The 25,647-nt window shown below is 37.5% G+C and overlaps 1 protein-coding gene and 1 pseudogene across 3 annotated transcripts; both read right to left on the reverse strand.

The window, feature by feature from the left end:
• Positions 1 to 3,352: 3,352 nt before the first annotated feature.
• LOC147473600 (uncharacterized) lies at positions 3,353 to 5,992 on the reverse strand (annotated as a pseudogene).
• A 1,692-nt stretch (positions 5,993 to 7,684) lies between these two features.
• Positions 7,685 to 20,977, reverse strand: LOC147473601 (uncharacterized). 3 transcript variants are annotated; one of them, XM_086587225.1, is made up of 10 exons: positions 20,237 to 20,977; positions 18,959 to 19,040; positions 18,671 to 18,807; positions 16,983 to 17,218; positions 11,649 to 11,764; positions 11,138 to 11,566; positions 9,571 to 9,690; positions 9,418 to 9,489; positions 8,148 to 8,229; positions 7,685 to 7,922 (listed from the first exon to the last, which is right to left on the reverse strand). In XM_086587225.1, exons 5-10 carry the CDS (start codon positions 11,682 to 11,684, stop codon positions 7,789 to 7,791), a joined length of 873 nt encoding a protein of 290 aa, XP_086443351.1. In that variant the 5' UTR covers positions 11,685 to 11,764; positions 16,983 to 17,218; positions 18,671 to 18,807; positions 18,959 to 19,040; positions 20,237 to 20,977; the 3' UTR covers positions 7,685 to 7,788. The 3 variants fall into 3 exon arrangements, with proteins under 3 accessions (XP_086443351.1, XP_086443352.1, XP_086443353.1); XM_086587226.1 differs by having other exon boundaries at positions 18,643 to 18,807; XM_086587227.1 differs by lacking the exon at positions 20,237 to 20,977 and having other exon boundaries at positions 18,959 to 19,419.
• Between the last annotated feature and the right edge of the window lie 4,670 nt (positions 20,978 to 25,647).

Below are 25,647 nucleotides of genomic sequence, written 5' to 3' on the forward strand. Positions count from 1 at the left end.
GATACAATTGGTGGAGCAAAACTTATGTCCTACACTAAAGACTATGTCATATTTACATTTTTGGTAAATGATCCTTGGGTGTGTAGATTTTTTTGGTATAATGTAGTGATTTTTAGCTTAAACGGTAAAGCGCTTGAGAGGTTGAGTGCATCTCAACGACATCTCAAGAGACGGTGGTTCGAATCCACTAAAATCCAATTGAAGGTTTCTATTTATCATAGTTTATTGCTATTTTTTTTTCAATGTGATTGGATTTATATTAATGGTACGTAGGATACAATTGGTGGAGCAAAACTTATGGAGTTTGGTAGAAGCATTTAGTAGGCGTGAATGAAGAATGAAGGTTAGTCGAGCAAACTGTTTCTTTTACTCTTAGTTGCTTGTATACTACTAAATGGTAGCATAAAAAAGGCCATATTTCTATGTTCCTACTTATGGTTTCTTCCTCTTACAGGTTTTGATTGACATTTTGCGTTCTTGGGTGATCATTTGATTCATATGTTTGGGAGCAATTTTGCAGGTTGAAGATCGATGTATGGCATGGTGCTGTTGTTGGGTTATGCATGATAGGTCTTTTAACGGGGTAGTAAATCACAAAGTCGTGTGTGTTTTGATCACATTCTTTTTTCGTAATTTCAGCATGTCAGAGAATATTATGTAACAAGTACTCTGTTAGAGGATTCTCATACATTAAATGAATATTTCGTTATCATCTAATAAGTTTGTATCTAGTAGCATCGAGTCTTTTAATTTACTAAGCCTTTAGTGTAAGAATGCAACAGTTTTGGCACTAGTAGTTTCCCCTTGCTACTAATTCCAACTGAAGATTGTATATAATCTTTCAATGAGTTTTGCAAATCCTCCACTACATTTTCAGGCCTGAAAATTCTCACTTGCGTAGAACAATAAGAACAAGAGCCCCCATGGTGTGAATCAAGTTCAGTGTAGACTCGACATTTATCATGAAGAATGAAGAAGCCGGCGGATTCTTACTGCAGGTGAAGAGTGCATTCCACAACTAAGAGCAAATGCAACAAGGGGTTCTACGTTCTTGATGGAGTACTATCTCAGTTCATTAGGTACCTTAAACTTGTGAAGAGCAATTACCAAAGACTTATAAACATTGTGAAGAATTAAGCGGCCAGTAAAAGATAAAATCACGAGATTATGTCCGCATAGTTAGGTGGTTCGTACTAGTGGGTTCCATGATACAAGTTTATTTGAAGGAAACACAACAGAGGACGACAATACAATAAATGAGGGAGTGCATGTTATTCATATAACATCAAGAAGTGTTGTGAACCTTTTGTTCACCTGAACCTTTTATTCAAGTCATATCACCGATGAACCTTGAAGAGACTAGTTAACCTTAAAAATGAAACACTAATAACTCGAAGTAGCGCACGGGTACAAAGTCGAGTAAACGTAATAAATTTGGCTATTGAAACTTTAGTAACATCCACTTAATTACACTCCAGTTGTAGACTTAAAAAGTATCTCTACACACTCCGTGCCCATCCATTATAGCTTGGTACAAGTTTGAATCGGGAGGCAAAAAGGTGAGCTGAAATAGGAGTGAGTGTTGCCTTCTCACCATAACATTTATAGGCAACAGAACATAACTAGATTTTCAATGTACCTCATATACGTTTCTCATTGTTCGAATCAAAAGTTGAATTTATAAGAATATCATTTGGATTTTGGTGGATTCGAACCACCATCTCTTGAGATATCATGGAGATGCACTCAAACTCTCAAGCGCTTTACCATTTAAGCTAAAAATCCACTCCAGTATACAAAAAGAACATCTACACAAACCCAAGGATCATTTACCAAAAAAAATGCATAGATATGCCACGGCCTTCAGTGAAGGATAAAAAAAACCCCATAAATATGTCATAGTCTTGATTCAATAGACAAACTAGAAATAGTTTTCCAATGAACCAAATTATGAATCTCGGAATTTGATAATAGTTTCAACTGTCCAAATTTTTTCAGACAATTAATTTGTCAAACAGTTTATGTGCCTTTATGTCTGGCCATTTATCTCCCTCTTTTCAACTATTTACCAATCCATGAAAAAAAAACACATCATCAACACTATGTTTGGGGAAACTTACTAACACGACATACCACTAACATCAAGTTTCAATAAAATCAAAAAATTATATCATATTAAACATTCAAATTAACAAAGAAAGTGGTCGTTCATATACCTTGAGCAAGACAGAAACACAACATGCCCATAATCAGAAAATTAATTAGTACGAAATAGCAATAGCGGGTGTTTAGGATGAGTTTAGCTAGTATTTGCAAAGAGAAAGAATAAGGGACTCTTGAGTCTTGAGAGAGAGAGAGATACAAATCTTATTCAGATTGAGTTAGAGAGAGAGCGTGGGGGTTTGAGAAGTTTGGTGCCTGTTTTTTGAGTTTAAGAAAGAAAAAGATGAGAGATCTGAGATTACGAGGGTTTAATAATTCAAAAAAAATAAAATAAAATAAAAAAGAAAAACAATTGGTCTGTTTGACTTATACATAAGTGGACATGACACGTCACCAGCCACCTCAGTGTGTTGGTTGACTGTGTCTAAATCCTGTGTCAGCGTAGAATTACTCGCTAATCCATTGAGCATATCTATGTATTTCTACGGAACATTCCAATGTAACATATGAAAGGTATATTGTATACTTAATCTATGTGAGCTAATAAAAGAAGGTTTCGTTCAATTACTGCTTCCACATCTGTCTTCTAAGCGCATTTAAGTGAATTTGTCCCCAAATCATGGGAGGGAGTCCCAGGATTATCTTGGGGGTATATGATTTGTTTGTACTAGTTTTCTTGATCTAGTTTACATGCTTGTTGCGACTTCTCGGTTGGGGGTACAGAAGAACAATCTCCTTGGCAAAAATGTAAAAGAAACCTATTATGTAACAGTATCTACAATGAAAACAGGGATAATCTTGTCTTTTAGTAAGGTATACTATAGATGATTTCATTATCGAAAAAATAAAGGGGAATTTTGACTTAACCCCCAAACGTTTGGTAGCGTTTTGATTAAACCCCCCATTTTAAAAATCATTTGAGTTTGCACCCCCACTTCGTCAATTTTGTGTGTAACAGACGTTGATATTTTATCTATTAACCATTTTGCCCTTTCTGACAAATTAAGTTTGTCTTTTTTCTTTTCTTTTTTTCGTTAAGTTAAAACAAATTAAGAGGTTTACTATTAGTTAGTGTAAACCCCCCAAACGTCAATATGTTATTTGTATAAACCCCTCAATTTTTTAGTTAACATTAAACAAGAAGAAGAAATCTCATGATTGGGACATAGTTGTTCGGTTTCCAAAGTTCTCACAATTGGAAGGGTATTGAGCTCTCATGAACATGATGAAGAAATATTTTCATGGCTTCATACGTGGACCAGCATATGGCAGCTGCAGGAGCATGAAATAACACTCTTGGCTTCAATCCTCGCAACAGAGCTTGGGGCCCTTCTTTTGTAACTATCTATTTGAGCGCCATTCGGATTGAAGTATTGCTAAATTTGTCAGCACCACACACACCCTGACATTGCAATCTGGTTTTGACAACATCCAATGGAGTGTAGTTAACATTAAACAAGAAGAAGAAATCTCATGATTGGGACATAGTTGTTCGGTTTCCAAAGTTCTCACAATTGGAAGGGTACTGAGCTCTCATGAACATGATGAAGAAATTGTTGGGGATTATACCAATACCAATCGATTCCCCCACTACACAGATAACTTGTATTTGAACACAATTCAACTCCAAACAAATTCTAAATATCAACTACAACCTATACTAACATGCCCAACTCGCTAAACAACTATTAACAACAGATAATAATGTAAAGCAGTAAAAGCAAACCACAAAACAAAGATTTACCGTGGTTCGGCCAATGATGCCTACTTCCACAAGAGCCAGTTCTTTATAAAGTGGGAAGGAAGATTACAATCTCTTCTTATAGTCTCTCACCTTACTAGATCACTCTTATCTCTTTACAGGGTTGTATCTCTGTAAAGGTTATCTCTCAATCTTGATAGCTTTCAAGATTGGGTTTCTCTCTTTTGTTTTTGTCTGGTTCTTAGTCTTAGGTTTTCTAAAACCTTGATTTTGTTTTTATACCAAAAAACAAATTTCGCGGTTACTGTAGCGAAGCCCACGAAATTAGACCTTGGCGCAGGTGCGCTCTCTCTCGGCGAAGTCGCTCGACTCGAGCTCTTTGGGGCGCAGTGCGCTCTCTCGGCGGGTGGTCGCTCGACTCGACTCCTGTTGCAGGCGCTCTCTCTCGAAGCGCTGGTCGGCTCGACTCGTGCTCTTGGGGTGCGGTGCGCTCTCTCTCGAAGCGGTCGCTCACTCTCTTGGAGGCTTTACGGCATGGAAGCAGCGCGCTACTCGAAAGCGCAATGCGACTCGACATATTCACGCAGAATCAGCTCCGTTTTCCTTCTCTTCTCATGTGAGGGATAACACCAACAATCTCCCCCCGAACGGTGAGGGAGGATACCTCCATGCAATTTCCAAATCAGCGGGAGGAGTCGCTACCATTCGGCGGTAATAACAACAAATATCAAACTTACCTTTCGGTAAGACTTTGGTTATCATATCCGACCCGTTCTTGTCGGTATGGATCTTCTCGATACACAAATGCTTGTCTTCGAAAGTACTTCTCTAATCAATGATAACGCATATGTATGTGCTTGGATCTAGAATGAAAACTTCGGATTCTTGCTCAAGTGGATAGCGCTCGATCGTCACATAGAACTACAAACTGTTTTACGCTTTAGCCCTAGTTCGTCGAAGAACCTCTTCATCCATAGCATCTCTTTGCAACACTTTCGGTGGGCGCAATATACCGGCCAGAACGTAGTGGAGGGCAACACGCTTTTGCAACTTAGATTGCCAAGAAACCGCTCCCCCCAAAAGTAACCGGATAACCGGAGGTGGACTTCATCGAAGTCAACATCACCGCCATGTCTACATCGATTGTAGCCTTCAAGTAAGGGCTTACTTCCACCAAAGCGCAAAACCACGATTTGGAAGTGCCCTGAGATATCTCAATATCCACTTAACACCTTCCCAATGTTCTTTACCCGAATTTGACAGAAATCTGCTTACAACACCAACGGCGAAAGCAATATCCGGTCTAGTACACACCATGGCATACATTAAGCTGCCCACTGCAGATGCATAAGGAATCCTTTCCATCTGACTCTGCTCATGCTCACCCTTTGGACACATATCTTTGGTCATGCGGAACTGGCCACCAAGCGGACAACTAACTGGCTTCGCTTGATCCATGTTGAATCTCTTCAACACCTTCTCAATGTAGCTTTCTTGAGAAAGCCACAACTTCCCACTCTTTCGTCACGAAAGTGATCCGCATCCTAAGTATCTGCTTTGCTTGACCCAATCCCTGCACTAGCTAAAGCACCAGCTGCTCCACCAGCAGTTAGATGAACCAAGATTTGTTCTTCACTCGCATTCTCCGACGATATCTCACTCAAAACCTTCTTCATCGCTTCATAAGTAGCAAAGTGCACAGCTGTAAAAGGCGCATTCATCACAACCGTAGTTCTATACGAAGCATAAAAAGCTCTAAACCCCTATTCCTTCAACATCCTTGTCACACAATCCTTAACTCCACTATAAGGACTCTTCTTTAATTGCAACCTCTGTTTCACCACATCCAATGGAGTCAACACTACATCACTCGCAGTCGTCGCGAGCACGCCTGATGCCGTGTGGGCTAACGGGTGGTGTCCTGGCTTATATCTGCCTAGTTTTTCCTTAGATACTTCGTAAACCGTGAAATAAAACAGCGTGAGCTAGACCGACACCTAGACCAATAGCACCTATGCCACAGTAAAAGCCTAATGGACCTTTTCGCATAATTGAGGTAAAAGCTTTACTGGTATTGTGGCGGTGGGCAGATGATGAGGCGGTGGAAGTGGTGCCGAGCATTTGCATGCTGGTCCACGTATGAAGCCATGAAAATATTTCTTCATCATGTTCATGAGAGCTCAGTACACTTCCAATTGTGAGAACTTTGGAAACCGAACAACTATGTCCCGATCGTGAGATTTCTTCTTCTTGTTTACTGTTAACTAAAAAATTGGGGGGTTTATGCAAATAGCATATTGACGTTTGGGGGGTTTACACTAACTAATAGTAAACCTCTTAATTTGTTTTAACTTAACTTAAAAAAAAAAAAAAAAAAAAACCCTTAATTTGTCAGAAAGGGTAAAATGGTCAATAGATAAAATATCAACGTCTGTTACATACAAAATTGACGGAGTGGGGTGCAAACTCAAATGATTTTTAAAATGGGGGGTTTAGTCAAAATGCTACCAAACTTTGGGGGGTTAAGTCAAAATTCCCCAAAAATAAACTGTAGATGATTCTGTTGGGAAATTTACAAGCTGTATTATGTATGGACTATTGAGGACGACCTGACTTGAATTCTACCAAAGAATCATTTTAATGGAAGGAAGTTTTTAGAAAAAGATCTCGATGTGTTGATTGATGGCAGGTTGGACTCTGTTCTATATTTCTACTTTGGCATGTCCAATTATGTCTCGTATATATAGCTAAACTCTCTTAGAGCCGATAATTAATAGAGTAGAAGAGAGGAAAGGGTCCATTCGTTCAATGGTCTTTATTAAACCCTTTCCCCAGCTCATTCAGACACGGACCAAATTCATTGGGAATGTTTCTTCCATGTATTCATGAGTTCAAAGTTTTATGTCTCGTGTATTCATGAGTTCAAAGTTTTATGTCTCGAGGAGTTCTCTTGCAGAAAATACTACACTTCCAATGTTTCTTCATTTATTTTCATAAAAAGTAGAATTTAAGGATCTGTGTTTTTTCAATAAAACTTCAGACAACAGGTGCATGTCTTTGTCTACGAACTAGGTGGAAGTGCGGAGAACTTGTTACGCTCCAAAGACGGAGTTCTCATATATTATTCATGTTATTTTATACACAGAAACAAGATAGAACTCAGTAACAGAGTAACTATAGTCCTTTTTATGTTTTTTGGGGTAACTCGTGAACTTTATCTTGATAAAACCATCATTTATCGGCAGGAAAGAAAAGACAACTAAGAAACTGAAGGAAACATCCATAATTAATTGAGTTCAGTAAACCTGATTATCCATTTTGAATTGAGTTCAAAAGTAATGAGCAAAGAATTATGTCACATTCACGAGTAAGAAAAATACGTTACTCCATCCATATACGAGGAAAAAGAAAATATATATACCTAGTCTTCACAAAATACGAGTTTATCTGCAGGTGCACAACTCCGTATAACCTGCCAACACATATAAAGATTGTACTAGAAAATGAACATGGTAATCGAAAATGAACCAAATGTTTCATGTAAACAAGTAACTGCTAGACCGGCCAAAATAGAACACAGATCTTTACCAAGTTTTTTTTTTTTTCGATAAATCTATATTTCCATTACTTCAAAATCTGATTACAGCGTTGTTCTCAAAAGGTGGAGGAAGCCTGTTACAATCTTTCGTGAGTGCCCACTTGGCTAAACTATGGGCCTCCCATTAGAATTCCTATACAACCAATTACATTCAAAAGAGTTCAAACTAGAAATAAAACTATTAACATAATCAAAAATAGGTAAACTGATCCAGTCTGATAGTAGTAAATGAATTCTGCTATTTCAGCACTTGAAACTTTGAATCTTAGAGTACCAAGTAAACATCTAAAACTTGCTGCACAATCTTCCAAGCTATACAAATAGATTAATTCCTAATCATGGGAGCATATAATAGCATTAAGGCCATCCCAAAGGCACTATTTTGACAAAGTTGGGTGAACATTCCAATGTCTTCACTTACTGCTTGCTCGCTGAACACATCCACTTTCACGCATTTCCCTATGAAAAAATGTTTGTTACAAATGAAAAATAACCCAATCCAAAACTCCTACTTAGAAACTTACAACTTACCGACATTAAGATCGACAAAAAACAAATCTATTTATAAAAGTGGGTATGTATACCAACAACTAAAATACCATTATATCTGATTTGTAAGTGATTATGAATTTCAGTGCGTTAATCTATATGCCAAAACCTTTTATCAAAGAGTGTAGGACCTACCAGACCACAGTTTCAAATACATAAAATAAGTAGTAGCATCCACTGGACCCTCGTGAGTCAAGACACCAACCAATTCGTGTACCTTCAAAAAAGAAAAAAAAAATGATCAAGAAATAAATACCACTAAAGCCTACATACTAGTATCCCACTAATCCTCTATCAATGGATATCAAAAACCAAAAACCCGGCTTGAAACTGAAATTGCGATAAGTTTCAGAAAATGTAAACAAATCGGGTCTATTAGACCGATAATGATTTCAAAGGTTTCAAACAAATTGGGAAAATAAGACCGAATCCTTGAAGTTTTAAAGAGAGGGGGCCGGCTCCCACTGTCATATATAGGTCACGATATCAAAAACGCTCCTAGCCTCCTACAACTTAACACTACAAACTTGTTAAGCTTCAGGAACTCAACCTTTAGCAACACTGCACAGTAACGTGCACATCGATTCACCAGAAAACCACAAGAAAGATGGATCATATAGTAAAAAGTTAATACAGATAACTGAATTCCCAATGATATATATTTTAACCGCAAATGAGCAAGTTAGGTATGTCATGGAGTAAGGATTGCCACAAATTATAGGTATTCAAGAACTGTTGCAGGGATGAAGAAGTATCATGCTAGCTCTGGAAATAAGCCAAAGGAGAAAGACCATAACCAATTAATACAAGGTAGGAGTTTGACCTCCTTAGCGCTTATGGAAAAGAGTCGGAGTCGCTAGAGAAATCCAATCATCTGGTGTATATCACCTACAGAGTTCTGGTTTCTTAACCACAACACATATAGAAGATCAACAAAGAATGTTTTCAAACAAGATCCACGAAATCAACACTCCATTTCTACCAAGTGCCACACTTCATTCTACGTTCTCACACATTTCCAATATCTTTCATCGATTTTTTTAGATGTCCATACTTGTTATAAAATCTAACAAATTCCATAAAACTTGATATCTTTTGTAGCTTAAACAAAAACAAATTCATATACTCTGCATTTTATTTTCCTTACCAACAAACATTTTGCTACATAGTGTTTGCATTTAGGTGTTAATGTAAGGCTAAGTTAATTATACTGCACATGGGAAAATGTTATAATGCACACATGTACTGAAACTGCGAACGTGTATTGCAACTGAAACCTAATGGTTTTTACAAGCACATTAGCATATAAAAAAAAAGAAACAAAAATGAAACCGCAACTGCCAAAAACAGTTGGCACCCCAAATTCTCAACACAAAATAATAATCCAAAAGGTACAAAGTAATACCATTTCCGTTGATAGTTTTAGGTCTTCTGAGCAGAATTCAGAGAGATCCAATTTTTCAGAAACATCAACGTTCTGGAAGTAAACAAACAAAATATGTTAAGAGATAGCAATCAAAATATGTCAAGAGATACAGGACTTAAGTTGAAATATTACCATAAAAATCTTCTCATCTATCTGTCGTGGATGATTAGAATAGCGCACAAGGTGAACAAGCAAGCATATGGGAAGAGACGTGATGCAGAATTCAACATTATAACATTTGTCAACCATAGCCTATACAAGCAAATATTAACTCGCTAAGAAAAAATTTAATACGGATAATGAATAACAAATGAGATAAGTTCATAAACAATAGAAAAAGCTACAACTAAAAAAGAGTACAATAAGAAAACACATCATAACAGCAAATGGCAGTTTTGATTATGATTAAGTCAGATGGCATGGGGATTAACGAAATGTATAGTTTGAGCGGTAGACATAACATCAAAATAGAACACGTCCTTACATCATACAAATGAAGAGGCTAAAATTAACATCAAAATAGAACACGACCTTATATCATACAAAATGAAGAGGCTAGAATTTTGTGTCATACGGAAGAAGGGCACCACCAACTACAAAAATTGTCTATTCAAATGGCAACTACCAGAATGAAATAATACTAAAGAGGACAAAGAATAAACATCAATACATATATCATCAATACATATATCAGTAAAACACAATAACTTATGGTGATGTATCTTTGTCGCAAAAGCAAGAACAATAGATACACAATGTATAAAAATACCCAAAACTAGGGTTTAATGAATAAAAACGAATTTCATAAATTCAATCTAATAATAAAATCAAGTCTAATCATCTCTTGTTTACAATGGTATTTATAAACAATCAATGAAACCTAAATAGAAACCAAACTCTATTCCTAAATCCTAATTAGAGGCTACTAATAATCGAAATAGAAACCAAGCTAAAAAAAAACTAGTCTAAATAATAGAAATATATAAGCATGTGCGTGGCACATGCTAATCATCATGTGTCCTCACATCATATGGTTTAGGGTTCTTTTAAACATTAGAAATCAAGTCTGGCAAACACTAATGGAAAGTAAATATAGTTGAGTAAACAATAAAATAATAATAATAATAAATATGGACACGACATGCTCTTATAATTTGAAGATTTACACTTGCGCATAGAAACCTCGTTAGAATTAATAAAGACTAACATAGAGAGGGGGGAGAAGAATTTGGAAACGTAAGAGAGATGAAGTGGTTGTAGCTCATCCTCGTCCAACATGAGAAAATAAGGAATTCGAAGAATTTAATGTCAAGAAATACTGGAACAGGAACAAAGCAATACAACTTGAAGTAAAATATGGGTTTCTGAGGTTAAAAATGGATTTTGGAAAAACACAAGCGAAGTGTTCACTACTACTGCTCACATAAAATTTGCAACTTGATCCAGACTAGGAGTACTACAATTCTTTTCACGTGCAATTGAAATTTGTGAAATAATGAAAAATGTCTAAATAAAAATGCAATTAGCAAACACATAGAAGAGCAAAAAGTTAATGTAGAAATTGTATCAAGCATCAAAACCAAGAAGGAAACAAATCAGGATACCTCAAAATTTAATAAAAAATCATAACTTCACAAAACAAATGGTAATAAACAAAACTAAAATCATAACTCGCAAGCATGCAGAGCAAAAATCTTACCCCTCTCACCAACTCTTCAATAGAGCATCCTTCTCGCTCCACAGAAACCGTTAAAGCATAACAAGAATCAAGGAATCTTTCAGAACATGGATAACCATCCTTATCAACAAAGTTTTGTACACCTTCCAAATTAAAACCATACAAGGCCCTCAACGCTTGAGGGTCTTGTAGGTCATTCAGATCTAGGATTCCCAATTCAATTACAGGATAAACAATATTCATCTCAATCCCATTGACATTGTCCCCTATGGGGACAATGAATGTGCCATTGGCACCCCACTCAGAACCCCAACTGTTTAAACATTTCCAATATTCAATATTTTCAGAAGTTCTCCCAAAGCCAACTAGATTTATAACATGATCTAGTTCGTACTCCTTAGAACCTCTAAACAAGTGTTCTGATTTATATGGCTCTTCAATTTTTTTACCCTACAATGAAAAAAAAAAATCAGTACTCTCCTCATGGTTACAATATATAATGAAACTGAAAGATGTTGAATTAGTCACTTACCTTTAAATATCTATAAAATCCATTAGTTATACCCATATAAGCACTACCGGTTGGTATGTCAAAACTTTTTTAAACGAGTGGAAATCGTTCACCTTCTCGTACGTACTTAAATACACCTACATACAAAACAGAACTTAGATGAACATTTATGTATTTCTAGATGAATGACACCTAACCGAATCGCATTTCATATGGGTTGGTTATCCATTTACAATCCCAATCGGAGTCCGACCTGACCCACTATGTACTGTATTATAGAATAAATAGTATACACATGTACGTAATTTCAGTGGGTTTATAACTTCAAATAGATCTACAAAGCCCCACGTGTAACCCCACTCTTGATATAGGAAACTAATAATAAATAAGAGAAGCTAAAGTCCAACCCTAACGTCCTTTTCTCATTTTTTTTTTTTTTTTTTTTCTCGGTGAAGTATGTTTTATATATATATCCAAAACATAAAGAAAACATAAAGAAATAGGATGAGATATCCTATAGTACAAGTTACAAAGGAAATAAAAAACACAAGACACAAGACAAAACAACATATCTAAGCATAAAGAAATAGGATGAGATATCCTTAGTACAAGTTACAAAGGAAATAAAAAACACAAGACATAAGACAAAACAACATATCTCCCATCAGCTCATTATAGTCTCCCATCTTTAAACGAAAGTCTCGAAATGAATGTGAAATGAATGTGACGAAACTGATCATGTACTTTTGACCAAAAAAACATAAGCACTTTGATGGTCAAAATCACTTTCTCTATAGAGAAATACGTGTCTTCAAAATGTCTGTTATTCCTCTCCAACCATATACCCCACAAAATCGCAAAAGAGAGCATACTCCAGAGACAATGTCCCTTCGGAGAATGGATATTCAAGTTCCATAAGGCTAAAAGTTTCTTCACTGGCCTAGGACAAACCCAAGAAACCCTGGATTCTAGAAAAAAGAAACACCAAATTCTCCAAGAAAAAGGGCACAACAACAAAAGACGATTCACCGATTCCCCATCCCTTAAGCACAAAAGACAGAAGTTGACGATCATCTCTTTGATACATCTTTTTCTAAGATTATCTATTGTCAAGATTCTGCCTAAAGAGGCACACCAAACAAAGAAAGCAACTTTCAAAGGAACTCTAGAACACCAAATAGTCTAACTCGGAATAAGAGAGTGGAGCTTAAAGTAAAAAGACCTAGTAGAAAACATCCTTTTTTTGTCAATTAACCAAAATCTCTTATCTTTGTCCGGCCTCACAGAAGGAATAGAATCTAGCTTCATTGTGAGTCACTATATCCCTGTCAGAGAGAGGATTATAAATCCCCAAGTCCCAAGCAATAGAACCATTATCTTCCCTCATGAACCAACAAACAGGCTTATTTTAAGTCAGATAAGGCAAATAATCTAGGGAACGGCTGTAACAAGGGCCTCTCATCCAACCAAACATCCTCCCAAAAACGAATACTATCGCCATTGCCTAAAGCATATCCAATATTCTTGTGAAACAACTCCTCTGCTTTTTGAATGCCTTTCCAAACACCACACCCATAAGGAATGGTAACGGACCGCTCTCCCAACCCAAACCCCGCTCGCCAAACCTAGACACTATAACCTTCCTCCAAAAGGCCATCATTTTTCTCCCCAAACCTCCAAAGCTATTTACCAAAGCAGCGCCAAGATTAAACTCGTGCAAGGTCCTAATACCCAAAACACCCTCACACCTCGACATACACCCTCTCCCAACTAACTAGATGAAACCAATGTCTATCTTCCCTATCGTCCCAAAGAAAATCCTTAATAATCGATTCCAATCTATTAGAAACCTTATTAATCGATTCCAATCTATCAGCAACACTAATGGGCTATGAAGCACGGATACGTCTGTATGGGTGAAGTATCCGTGTCCGATACGTATCCGACACGGATACGCCCCGATACGCCTCGGATATGTGTCGGATACGCAATTTGGAGTATCTGATTTTTTAATTAATTTTTTAATTTCCGATACGCGGGAATAGTAATCTCACAAAAATTTTTGGAACTTCAACAAAAAAAAAACAAGTGAAATAAAATTCAAGATAAGAAGAGATGCAAGAGAATAAAGTGAATTAAGATGTAGAAGATGACATAGTTGAAGTTGGACAACTTGATTTACAAATCCATTGTATTGTTTTGAACTTTTTTGTTGGCATTTGTTTGCAGTGTTATACACTTATACAAAGTTGCTGCTTAATGTGTTTGAATTGGTCATTTTATGAAGTAGAATTGATATTTTAACTTGAATTTGGTGAAAAATGCTCAATTATATAATATTTATATATATATTATTCAAACGTATCCATGACGTATCCGTATCCTATATTTTTGAAAAATACCGTGTCCGCGTATCCGTGTCGCGTATCCGTATCCGTGCTTCCTAGCTAATGGGCATATAGAAAAGGGGACATGTAGTATACAGGAAGGCTAGAAAAAATGGATTTAATAAGAATAACTCTATCACCCGTGGAGAAGAACCGACCCTTCCACCCAAACCAATCTACGGCTAAAACGCTCAACAACGGGATCCCAAATGGATATCGATCTATGAGACGCCCCAAAGGGAGACCAAGGTATCTCGACGGGAGATTGCCAGAAGCGCACCCAACTGAGGAGGCCAAACTATCAAGATCCTCCTCAGCACTCACCTCGAAGATGGTGCTCTTACCCATATTACCTTTAAGACCCGACACCGCCTTGAAACAACAAATAATACCTCTAAGATATCTTAATTGCTCAACATCATACCCCACAAAAACCACTGTATCATCATCAACAAATTGAAGGTGGGATATCAAAACCTGGTTTTGACCTACTTTGAAACCATGTAATGCCCCAAACCGATTAGTTCTCTCAATCATCTTACCAAAAACCTATACAACCATGAGGAAAAGGAGAGGGGATAAAAGATCGCCCTGCCTAATCCTTCTAGAACTCTTAAAAAAGCCAGCTGGTGAACCATTAATGAGAATGGAAAAAAAGGCCGACGACACACATCTCCTAACCCACCCTCTCCACTTAATACCAAAGCCCATACGCATCATAACATAATCTACGAAATCCCAATGCACATGATCATAAGCTTTCGCCAAATCAATCTTACACATGACACCTGGGTTACTACTTCTTTTTCTATCATCAATGGCCTTGTTCGCAATCAACACCCCATCTAAAATTTGACGTCCATACACAAAAGCTCCTTGCTCTTGAGCAATTACTCTTAATAACACCTTTTTTAATCCCATGGACAAGATCTTTGAAATGATTTTATACGCACTGCCGATTAGGCTAATGGGACACAAATTGCTAATATCCCCCACACCTTGCTTTTTAGGAATAAACTTGATGAATGTACTATTAAGGCTATGAGCCAAGAAACTCGAATCATGGAAATCCTGAACCATATCCATAAAGTCATCTCTCAACACCCCCCACACTTTCCTAAAAAACTCAATGGGAAAACCATCTAGGCCCGGAGATCTATCATTTTTCAAACTCTTCATAGCTTCCCACACCTCCTCCTCCTCCATAACCTTCTCTAGCTCGTCTTTCCTCCTCCGAAATGCTATCCAAAACAAAATTATCAACCCGAGGTCGAATGTGATTAGGTTCCGTATACATCTCCGAGTAGTAGTTAACCACCTTATCTCTAATATTATCCTCCCCCTTCACTTCCTCGCCCTCTATCAATAATCTATCAAGATAATTCTCCTTATACCTAGCTTTAGCACATTGGTGGAAATATTTAGTATTAGATTGCCCTTCCTTAAGCCCCCACTCTCCCGATTTATGCCTCCAAGAAGATTCCTCAAAGTTAACCATCTTCTCCAAATCAGCTTTCAAGTCAAAGCGATGACTCCACTCTTCCCTAGTGAGATGGCCTTCTTCCTCTTTCAAATCCAAAATCCTTATATCCCTCAATAATTGCCCCTTCTTCCTGTCCACCCTACCAAACACAGTTTTATTCTATTCCTTTATTTTAGACTTCACAAACTATAATTTCTTGGCAAACCTAATGCTAGCTCTATCACCATCCTGATTTACCGCCCACCACTCTAAAACTGTCCATGAAATTAGGATCCGAGAACCACATCATCTCAAAACGAAAAGGAGTGGGCCTACCCTTGCCCATCTCTTTCACTAAACTAATGGGATGATGATCCGAAGCAGTACTAGGAACCACTGATTGGATCATAAAAGGCCAAATCTCCTCCCATTCGCTAGTAACCAAAAACCTGTCCAAAGTCGACAAAATAGGGTTTTCTTGCTTGTTAGACCAAGTAAACCTACCTCTGGTGAGTGGAAGATCAAAAAGCTCGCATCTCCTCACTTGTCAAAACTTCAAAGATCCGCCTTTCTTCTCATGCAAAAATCTAATCACATCAAAATCACCGCCACACCAAGAACCACCTCTGCTAAAGGCGTAGACATCATCCAATTCTCCCCAAAAAGACGAGGCACACTCATTTTTTGAGGGCCCATACACAGCCGTCACCAGTTTAGTAAACCCTACCAAATTTACAAACAATAGAAACCAAATACGAACCGATAATATTCTCAAACACTTCGACCTTATCTTTATCCCGAGGAGAATGCACGCGCCACTGTGGTATCCACGCGGGAAGCTCGATCCAATCGATGTTTCCGATACCCCAAATCTCTCTAACAAGCAAAGGAGAGCGGGGAAGTTTAGTCTCCTCTAAAAGAACCACACACGTTTCTCTTTCCTAATAACCTCCTTTATACTCGGGCATTTCTTATCATTGCCCAAACCCCTCACATTCCAATTTAGGATTTTATGATTCATAAAGACACATCTCTTCTCCCCTTTCTACAACTGCCCTCTTTAACTTCCTCTCCATAATTAATAGAGGAAGTAAGCCTAAACAGCTCCTTTGACATTCTCTTTCCAACCTGCTCACCAGAAGGAGTGATTACCCCTTACCGCCTCGGTTCTACTTTTACCCCTACGACCTCTCTGATTAGCGGAGTGACCAATAGACGTTTGGACGGAAGAGAAAATAGATCAGATAAGGATCAGCAACAATCCTTATCTCACTTTTTGAGTTTTGACTTCCTAGTAATTAGGGCATAGCCGCCACCCCATTTCTCATTCCACCACCAGTACTTTACCATGCCACCACCAAACCATCACCATTAACAAATGTTTGTATACTTTTCTTCATCTCCTCTTTTCTACTTAGATATTTTATTTTATTCACTAATTCTTTTATTTTATGTTTCTCATCTCAATTTAATTATTTTTGGAATTCATTTATATAAGTAAATTACCTTTTCACCTCTTTCACATGAGGAATGATGGTCGGTGTCAAATCCGATGCCGTACTTCGCAATGTAATACATTGAGGAGTCGACAAAACCACCTTTACTGGCTTCGGATTTTCTGATTTTAATGTTGTAGCTTGTGAGTTCCAATACTGATAATGATGATGACGGATCCGTAATTTTGTTTTGAATCCCGGCCAAGCTCTCCACAGCTACCGCAGTACCGTGGGCATAACAGCTACCTGAAATAAAAACCGACATAGCTGTTATAACACATGCAACACAGGGATTAGTGCAGACAATATGTCCATCTTATTATTCAATTAGAAAATAACTAACCAACTCTACATTTGTCTCAAATCAAAACTATACATTTTAGAAGTGACCCCCAAAACATAATTAAGTGACCACCTTAGGTTCTGATAAAAAAAAAAGTGGCAGTGAACACATTTGATCTAGGGTGATAAAATGTTTCTAATAGTCTATGGAGGAATCAACCAAAGATTGGTTATCCAATTTCATAATGTAGGTAGGTAAGTCTACAATCTAATTGAGCTACTCTACCGTACCACTAGGGCTCGTCATTGAGCTACTCATGTCGAGTACTAGGGTGCTCAAGCTCGGCTCGTGTTTCTCGAGTTGAGCCCAAATTTTTTTGTTCGAGCTTTATTTCGTGCTCAAGCTCAACTCATCTAGTATTTGAGTAGCTAGTAGCTCAACGAGTCTAGATTCTTCTTCTTTTGGACTACAAATTCGAATTCGATCATAGACTACAGAGTTTGATTCGACTTGTATAGTTGTATAGTTGTATTGTGTATAGGCTTGACTCCGACCACAAGCTAGAGATAATTGAGCACAAATAGACTCGGAATTTTACCTCAAGACCAAAATAACTTGCTAAACCCATCTAAAAAAATTCTAAAATACAACTACAATCCACTAATATCACAATAACCACTATCAAACAACTATTTCAAGGTGTACACATTATGAATACAATCAATCTAATCACATTATGAATACAATCAATCTAATCTGTGTTGAGTAATTATAATCCAACACGCTAACAAGTATTAGCGGTATATGTAAATGCTTAACGCAAGTAGCTTCGCGTTTCGGGTTCGAGTTCGAGTTTTAAAATGTGCTCGAACTCGACTCATAGTACTGAATGAGTAAGCACGAATCGAGCCGAGTGCGAGTTACTCGCGAGCTACTCAGCTCCATGACCCTACGTACAAGCAACTCAATGGATAAAAACTAGTGAAGGAAAATATCATTCTTTTGCTACGTATTGAGCGATGGACTAGGGGCTTACATAAATGCAAATGTAAAACCATAATGAAAAGATTTAACGTAAAACCAAGTAATATGACAATCTACAATGTCTACTACCAAAGAAAACCGGGAAACGAAGTCGCGCCGATACTCATTCTTTTTCTTCTTCCTTTTTTTGTTTTTTTTGTTATAGATTTCACACACTATTCACTCCCTCTCTCTTTTCTTTTCCGTGTCTTTTATTCCTTTTTTTTTATTTTGAAGCCCAAAAACAAACAGAGGTCCAGTCACCGTTTTCTCTTTCTTTATTCTTTTTTTTCAAATTATTATTATTACTTTTTTTTATATAAAGCATAATGAATAGGAAAATAAAAACAGGGGTGAGAAATACATAAAACAAGGAAGCGCAGCTGGCATACATTCTTGTCCTTGGTCATGTATTGTTGGAATATGACTCATCCAATCAACTCTGGATGCCATTCTGTCCGTCCTTACTTTATCATACATAAAAAAGAGAGGCCGCGAGCCAGTACATATTTCTGTCATTATTGGAATTCTGGAAAATAAAAGAGGGATACATAAATACAAATGTCATAAAAACAAAAACAATATAAAATTTATATAAAAAAAAAAAAACAAATTGGGCAGCATATTGTAAAATTATAAATTATAGAATATTATAATTACAAAATAAAAAAATAACTTACTAGCCTGCGATTTGGGCACCTTATAACCAACCCTCCTTTGAACAACTTAAAAGTAGAAATGAATCCCATTCTAACAAGTATCCTGCATTGCAGTGGGGGCGTGAGCGTAGTATATTATTTATTTGCTTGAAAGGATTGATGATTGCCATTCAAATAACTGAAGACTGAACCACGTCAAGTTCAAATAAGACCCAACATTAAGAATTTAAGATCAGATACATTTTCTCGGCCCCTAGCAACATAAAGACGAGGATGCTACAAAAACATAGATAAATAGGCAAGTAAATCACCTCACTAGCTCAATCCTATATTCTATTGAGCAAACTTGCCTTGCTCACTAACAAGTTCATTGCAGACATTAACATAACAAATCCCTCCTATTGGGTTCTTGGGGTATGATATGGTGAATAGGGATGAATGATAAATAATGAAATTCATGATAAAAGTGTGTAAAGAAAATAAACAGTATCTCGGTAGCAATACATATACACAGCATAAATGTTAAATACAACAAATAGAAATAGAGCAAGACGGTCGTAAATTATTGATAGTACACAATGAGCATGCTCTAAAACAACATATCTAATTGACGGTGGACAATATGAATAACACAAAAAAGGGGCCTACACAGCTCCACTTAAGTCTCTCAACTTGAATATGTCCTCACTCTCTTAAAATGACATCAAGCGAAAGTCAAGATAGGGGCCTACACTTAAGACTCTCAACTTGAATATGCCCTGACTCGGCTCTTTTAGCGCCAGGGCAAGGTCACCATGACGATAATATGTGGACTGCGACATGCACGACTAAGAGTTGGTTTGAGATGGTGCTAACGACCTCCAAACCAACCTTTGACCACGTCATAAGTCACAATGACAGAGGATATTCCTATGAGTTGCCAGTTGAAGTGCTTGTTAGGAGTTCCGTTATTTTTATCAAATTCTAGAACAGTAGCAAAATTGAAGCAGTTAAAGTTATAATACTTTTGCATAATGATGAGAGTTATTTGATACAAACATGACTCAAGTAATCCGGGGAAAACTGTGGGCACACTCGATAGATAAATCTTAATCATAAAATGAAATAAGACTTTTTAGAATGAAGGGGGGACTTTGGACGATAGATAAATCTTAATCATAAAATGCAATAAGACTTTTTAGAATGAAGGGGGGACTTTGGAAGTGGGCATAAACAGCTGACCAATGTAGTGTTCATTTCCTAAGCTCTATGAGACTTGCTTTTGTTACTGTAAAAAACAATTGAAAAGTAACTGATTACCTTTAGCGCTAGAAAGTAGAAACAAAAAAACGATGGTTGTCACAAGGAGACCAATTCAGAACGCAGCAGGAGAAGGAAATCAAAAGATTAAACCCAGGAGTCATGTAGATAGGTCTGAGCATGATGGACAAGAAAACCAATGTATTATCATCTGCAGATAGCAAATACTGTAAGGAATCAACAAAGCGACGATACTTGGTAACTATTAAAAGAAAATCGCGACCTATTTTGTCAAAGGTGTCAGCACGCCCACTCCAAGGCATCAACCTTTAGTGGCAATTTTTGTGGCTGGTTGTCAAAAACGTAGCCAAGGTTCCCCAAGGTGCTAATTAGCCCTGCCCCTCGCCTTGCCCTTGACAACATAGACCACAACAAGTACTGAGACATGGCACTTAACCGAGTGTTCAAACCTCGAAGGCATACATTCAGTCAATGTACTACAATGCTAAAGAATCTACTTGGTCTAAGAACCACACTTGCACAACAGCACAAGATATATATCCACCGAACAACCATTTTATTTAATAGAATTGGATAAGTCAGGAAAAAAAAATGAACGAATTAAGTAGAGCAAAATAAGATGATTACCCGAAAAAATGTCCTTAGACTAGGAACATTAGACAAGTTTCAAATTAAAACATGTCACAGCGCAACTAAGCATTTAAGTAATTGCATAATTTGGCATAATCAATAAACCCTCACCAGCAAATGTAAAACTAAACCCTCAACAGCATCGTGGGGTTGGACGGGGAGAGTAGGAGAGAAATTGTGCGAGAGAGAGAGAGGGGGGAGTCGTGGGGTTGGAAAATGAACCGGGCGAGAAATTGTTTTTGAGAGAGAGAGAGGGGGGGCACAGACAGATGATTTTGATGATTTTGAAAAAAAAAAAAAAAAAAAAAAATAGACGAGAACAAGACCCAGAATCCAGATCCGGCCCATACCCCTCCTCTCGTACCCACATACCATTATACACATTCCGTAGTAGTGCATGAAGAGAATGAATTCAGTGATCTAAGATCAAATGGAAAATAAGAGCTCCATCTAATAACTGTTTCGATTCGATCTCTGTAATCGCTATTTCAGCTCTCTTCCAATGCTCTCTCAGCGCTTAATTAATTATAAGAACTTTTCGGAAGCAAATCGTACTGTTCTAAAAAACTAATTGCATGAGCTAGACCTGTAACCGATCTATTTACTTTGCATGAGCTAGAACTGTAACCGATCTGCTTTAGCTGAATCTTTTCTTCTTCGTCTTCCATCTTTTTTTGCTTCAAGCGATCGATCCGACAATACAAAGAAAACATAAACCGACAGATTCTTTGTGTAATCGGATCGACTGGTTGAAGAAAACACAACTTCCATCCATGGTGGCACACAGAGAGAAGAGAAGCACAGAGAGAGAGAGTCATATATGTATAGGGTTTTTTTTTTTTCGATAGAACGTGATATATGAATAGGGTTAGAGATATAAATTGAGAGATACGATATGGCGGCCCCTTGTTACACGCGTATGGTCAAATCACCTTGCTCCACGTAACCCAAGAGTTAAGAACTGCTAGTACTATTCACTCCCACGTGTTACAATCACATTCCCAAAATGGGCATCTGTCGGTACCATCGTGTGATACAAAATCTAACAATTCATACCATCTATGGTAAAATTCCATTCCATTCCATTATGCAAAATCCCAGAGCATCATTTCAAAAAATAAAAAATAAAAATGGTAAAATTCCATTTTGTTTTAACTAATTAGATATATGGCTAGTGCTGTCAAAACAGCCCTCAAGCCCTCCGCCCGACCCGCCCGACCCGGCCCATGGGCTGAAAAAGCCCTCAAAACAAAGCCCACATTGATTTGAGGGTAGGGCCACTTAAACCCCTCAAACATATGAGGGGGGGAGGGTAAGGCCTAGACTTCAAATCTTAAGTTCGCCCACAACCCGACCCTATTAGGCCCTCATTCGGGCCCCCTAGAAGCCCCTCATCTATAATTACCTATTTATCTTATTACCATATTAAAATTTTGTTTTACTAAAAAATACCCTTAGGGTTATAATATCTACCCTTTAGAAATTGGGTAAAGTTGTCATTGTACTTAATATAAAAAGTACTAAACAACAAACCCTATTTTCCCAACCCCTCATTTTCCCAGCCCCTCATTTTCACCATGGTTGCCGACACCATGGTTCTTGAAGCGTGAGTTGAATCTCTCAAGATTAGTTTTCATTCTTTTTATACTTCAATTATTTTAATATCTAGTGGGAGATCGGGAAAGGGTCTCTCTGTCACCTGTTGTTTTGTGTTAGATCTTCCACTTTTGTATTTCTTGGCGACTCAATTATTCATCTCTCACGTTCCTTTAGTTTGGGGGAGCAATAAATACAATTATATCTTTAGTTTGTACTTTTAGATTTCCGTGATCTTTCACTAAATCTTTCTAAACAAAATTCCATCTTTATAGGAAGTTATGCAACTGATTCTCCATGGCCAAAACTCTTTTGAAATCAGCTTTTTCCTTCACAATTTTCTCCATCTTCATTTCCCAGTGTCTCATCCTCGCTATCGACGGAAAACAAGACGTGTTCGGCCAACGTCTAAGCCCAACAAAACAGAGAAGCTAACTCATTTTAAAGTTCATCGGCATTGATTCTCCGCCACGCATAGCAATAGCCCTTTGTTCCTTTTGTTTCTCGAAGTTGCTCTTTGCTCAAATTTATTCTTTTTTCGTATTGAGACATATGAGTAAGTTCTCTCTCGTCGAGCTCTTTCTTCATCGGTCATACTCTGTCTCCTTTGTCTATCTTTTAGCTCGCCTTCGTTCTTTTAAGCACTACCTTCTCAAGTTCACCAATTCTCTTTTCGTTTCCCTTCCCTCTTACATGCCCTCTTTGTTCAACTCTTTTGTTCATCGGTCATTCTCTCTCTCATTTGTCCGTCATGAGCTCTTCTTCTTTTTCTTTCTCGTACCATTGTCTTTCATCTTCGTCATTTCGCTCTCTTCTTTGCCTATCTCTTGGTTTAGGAGGTCCTAAACCAACTCGATATCGTTGTAAATCCACCTAATGTAACCTTAAATGGTGGTTTTGGATTTGGATCTCAGAACAATTGAAGTTGTGGGCGAGAGATTTTTCTGACCAATCAAGTCAATCAAGTTAAGTTTAAGCTTCATATGCTTTTTCCTTACCTTTTTTTGTTTTTTTTTGTTTATGGTCCAGGTTGTTGTTTTGGTAGTGGTGGAGAACCAAGCTATAAGAAATCCTTGAATCACATCAAAGTGTCTTTGTCGAGGTAAAATGATTTTCAATACTGTCCTCAAATTAGTTACTTCTCTCATCGATCAAAATAAATACTAATATTCTATTATATACTCATTTGTTTTTAAATGCAGAGTTGACACTGCGACGCTGCGTTACAAATTATTATTTCCTTAGGTTTGCTTCCTTCAGCTTGTTATATTTTCTTTACTAGATGGATAACATATTGGATTGTGATTTCGGAGGTAGAATCTCCGGTTGAACCTTCGATTCCGTAGAAGTCGGTTGGTTCTCAGCCCCTACTAGTCTGATTACTTCAATATCCATTGGTAAAAAACGCCCAAGGTCTTCTGTTTGGGACCATTTTAATGTTAAGGCTGATAAGAATGACGATGGTAGTGAAGTAAAAAAACCTGATGGGTCTGTTAAATATAGTGCTGTTTGTAAAATTTGTGAAACTCCTCTTTCATGGGGGTAGGGGAGGGACTAGTCACCTTCAGTAGGCATGCAGAATCTTGTGTTATTAGAACTTCAACTGAGAAGGGTCAAACAATAATTGGTAGAACTGAGAATGGTGTGGTTTATTCCTTTAAGTTTAATAAGATAATTGCCCGTCGAGAAACTGTTAGGTATTTTGTCGTTGAGGAATTACCATTTGTGAAAGTTGAGAAACCAACCTTTCATAGATGGATTAAGATGGCATTTGGTCCGCAGTTTAAACCTCCTTGTCGCTCAACAATGAGAAGTGATGTGATGTTGAGTTTTCAAGAAGAACGGTCCGCTTTGAAAGATATCTTGAGAAGTGTTCCGGTAAAGTTTGTTTAACATCGATTTGTGGACGCCAAATCGGCTAGGATATATGTGTATAAACTGCCCACTTTATAACTAAAGACCGGAAACTTCATAAACGAAGTCCTTAGCTTCCCCGTGCTTCCTCGCACCTCACACCGGAAGAGCGATTAGTGATGCAATGTATGCCAACTTGTTGAGTTGGGGATATGTGATAGGATAGGAACTATAACTTTGGATAACGCGCCTAACAATGATAGTCTGCGGTCTCGGTTGAAAGATAAATTTTTGGTGATGCTACATTAAGTAGAGAGTTGTGTCATCTTCGTTTATGCAGTACATGTCATGAATCGATAGTAAAAGCGGGATTAAAGCATGTTGAGGTGTCCCTTAATAACATTAGAGAGAGTGTGAAACATCTCAAGTCTTCTCAAGGTAAAAACCGAAAAGTTTTTGAGAACTGTAAATCTTTGAACATGAAGACAAAAAAGATTGCCCGTTGACATTCGACTTCGGTGGAATTCCACCTTTATAATGTTGAGAGAGATGCAATACCGCACCAAAAAGTTATTGATCTCTTCTTTTATGGTGAGGAGTATGCAAATACTCCTACTCTTTGCCGATTGGAAAATCTTTGTTGCTATTAGAGATCTTTTCAAGGTTTACCGGGATGCGACTAAGTTGTTTTTGAGTCGGTATGTTACATCTAGTGCCTTTTGTTATCGGTTGAGTAAAATCTTGTTGGTCTTGAAAAAATGTGATAGTGAACCCGCTTTCAAACCTATGTATACTAAGCATGAGAAAAAAAAATATGATAGATATTGGAAAGATGTTCCTTTGGTTCTTGGCCGGGTTTCATGCATGGATCCCGATACAAGTTTACAATTCTTGAGTTGTGTGTGGACTGAATTATGAATCGAGCCTCAAGTTGTACCAAACTCAGAACTTACATTTAATCGGTTGAAAATGAAGACTTATAAAACCAAATTGGTGAGCTCTTTGAAGAATATGAAAAGAAAATGGGTAATACTTGAATTTGGTTTGAATCACCGGTACCTAATTCTCGGGTGATGATGATGACATTGTATTTGACTTGTTGTTACAATGGAGAGCATCTTCTAGTAATACTAACAAGTCCGATTTGCAACATTATTTGGAGCAACCCGGTCATTAAAGTCGACAAAAAGAGCCACCATTTAACGTTTTGGATTGGTGGAAAACTCGGGAAGGTACTTATCCAATTACTGTCGGCAATGGCTCGAGATTTACTAACTTCACTGTTTCTACACAGTTCCATCGAATCGACTTTTTAGCCCGGTGCAAGGGTGGTGGTCGCAAGTACCGCTGACTCTTTGTTGCGGAGACTA

This window comes from Coptis chinensis, unplaced genomic scaffold, assembly GCF_015680905.1.
Source record: "Coptis chinensis isolate HL-2020 unplaced genomic scaffold, ASM1568090v1 utg2180_pilon_pilon, whole genome shotgun sequence".
In the NCBI taxonomy this organism is placed as follows: domain Eukaryota; kingdom Viridiplantae; phylum Streptophyta; class Magnoliopsida; order Ranunculales; family Ranunculaceae; genus Coptis; species Coptis chinensis.

Bases quoted from the DNA above. Each gene is read 5' to 3' on its own strand.
- LOC147473601 (XM_086587225.1), bottom strand. From the start codon at position 11,684: ATGGGTATAACTAATGGATTTTATAGATATTTAAAG. The intron at 11,567-11,648 runs GTAAGTGACTAA...TTTTCATTGTAG, and splicing joins GATTTTATAGATATTTAAAG to GGTAAAAAAATTGAAGAGCC. The intron at 7,923-8,147 runs GTAGGTCCTACA...ATTTTTTCATAG, and splicing joins GTATTTGAAACTGTGGTCTG to GGAAATGCGTGAAAGTGGAT.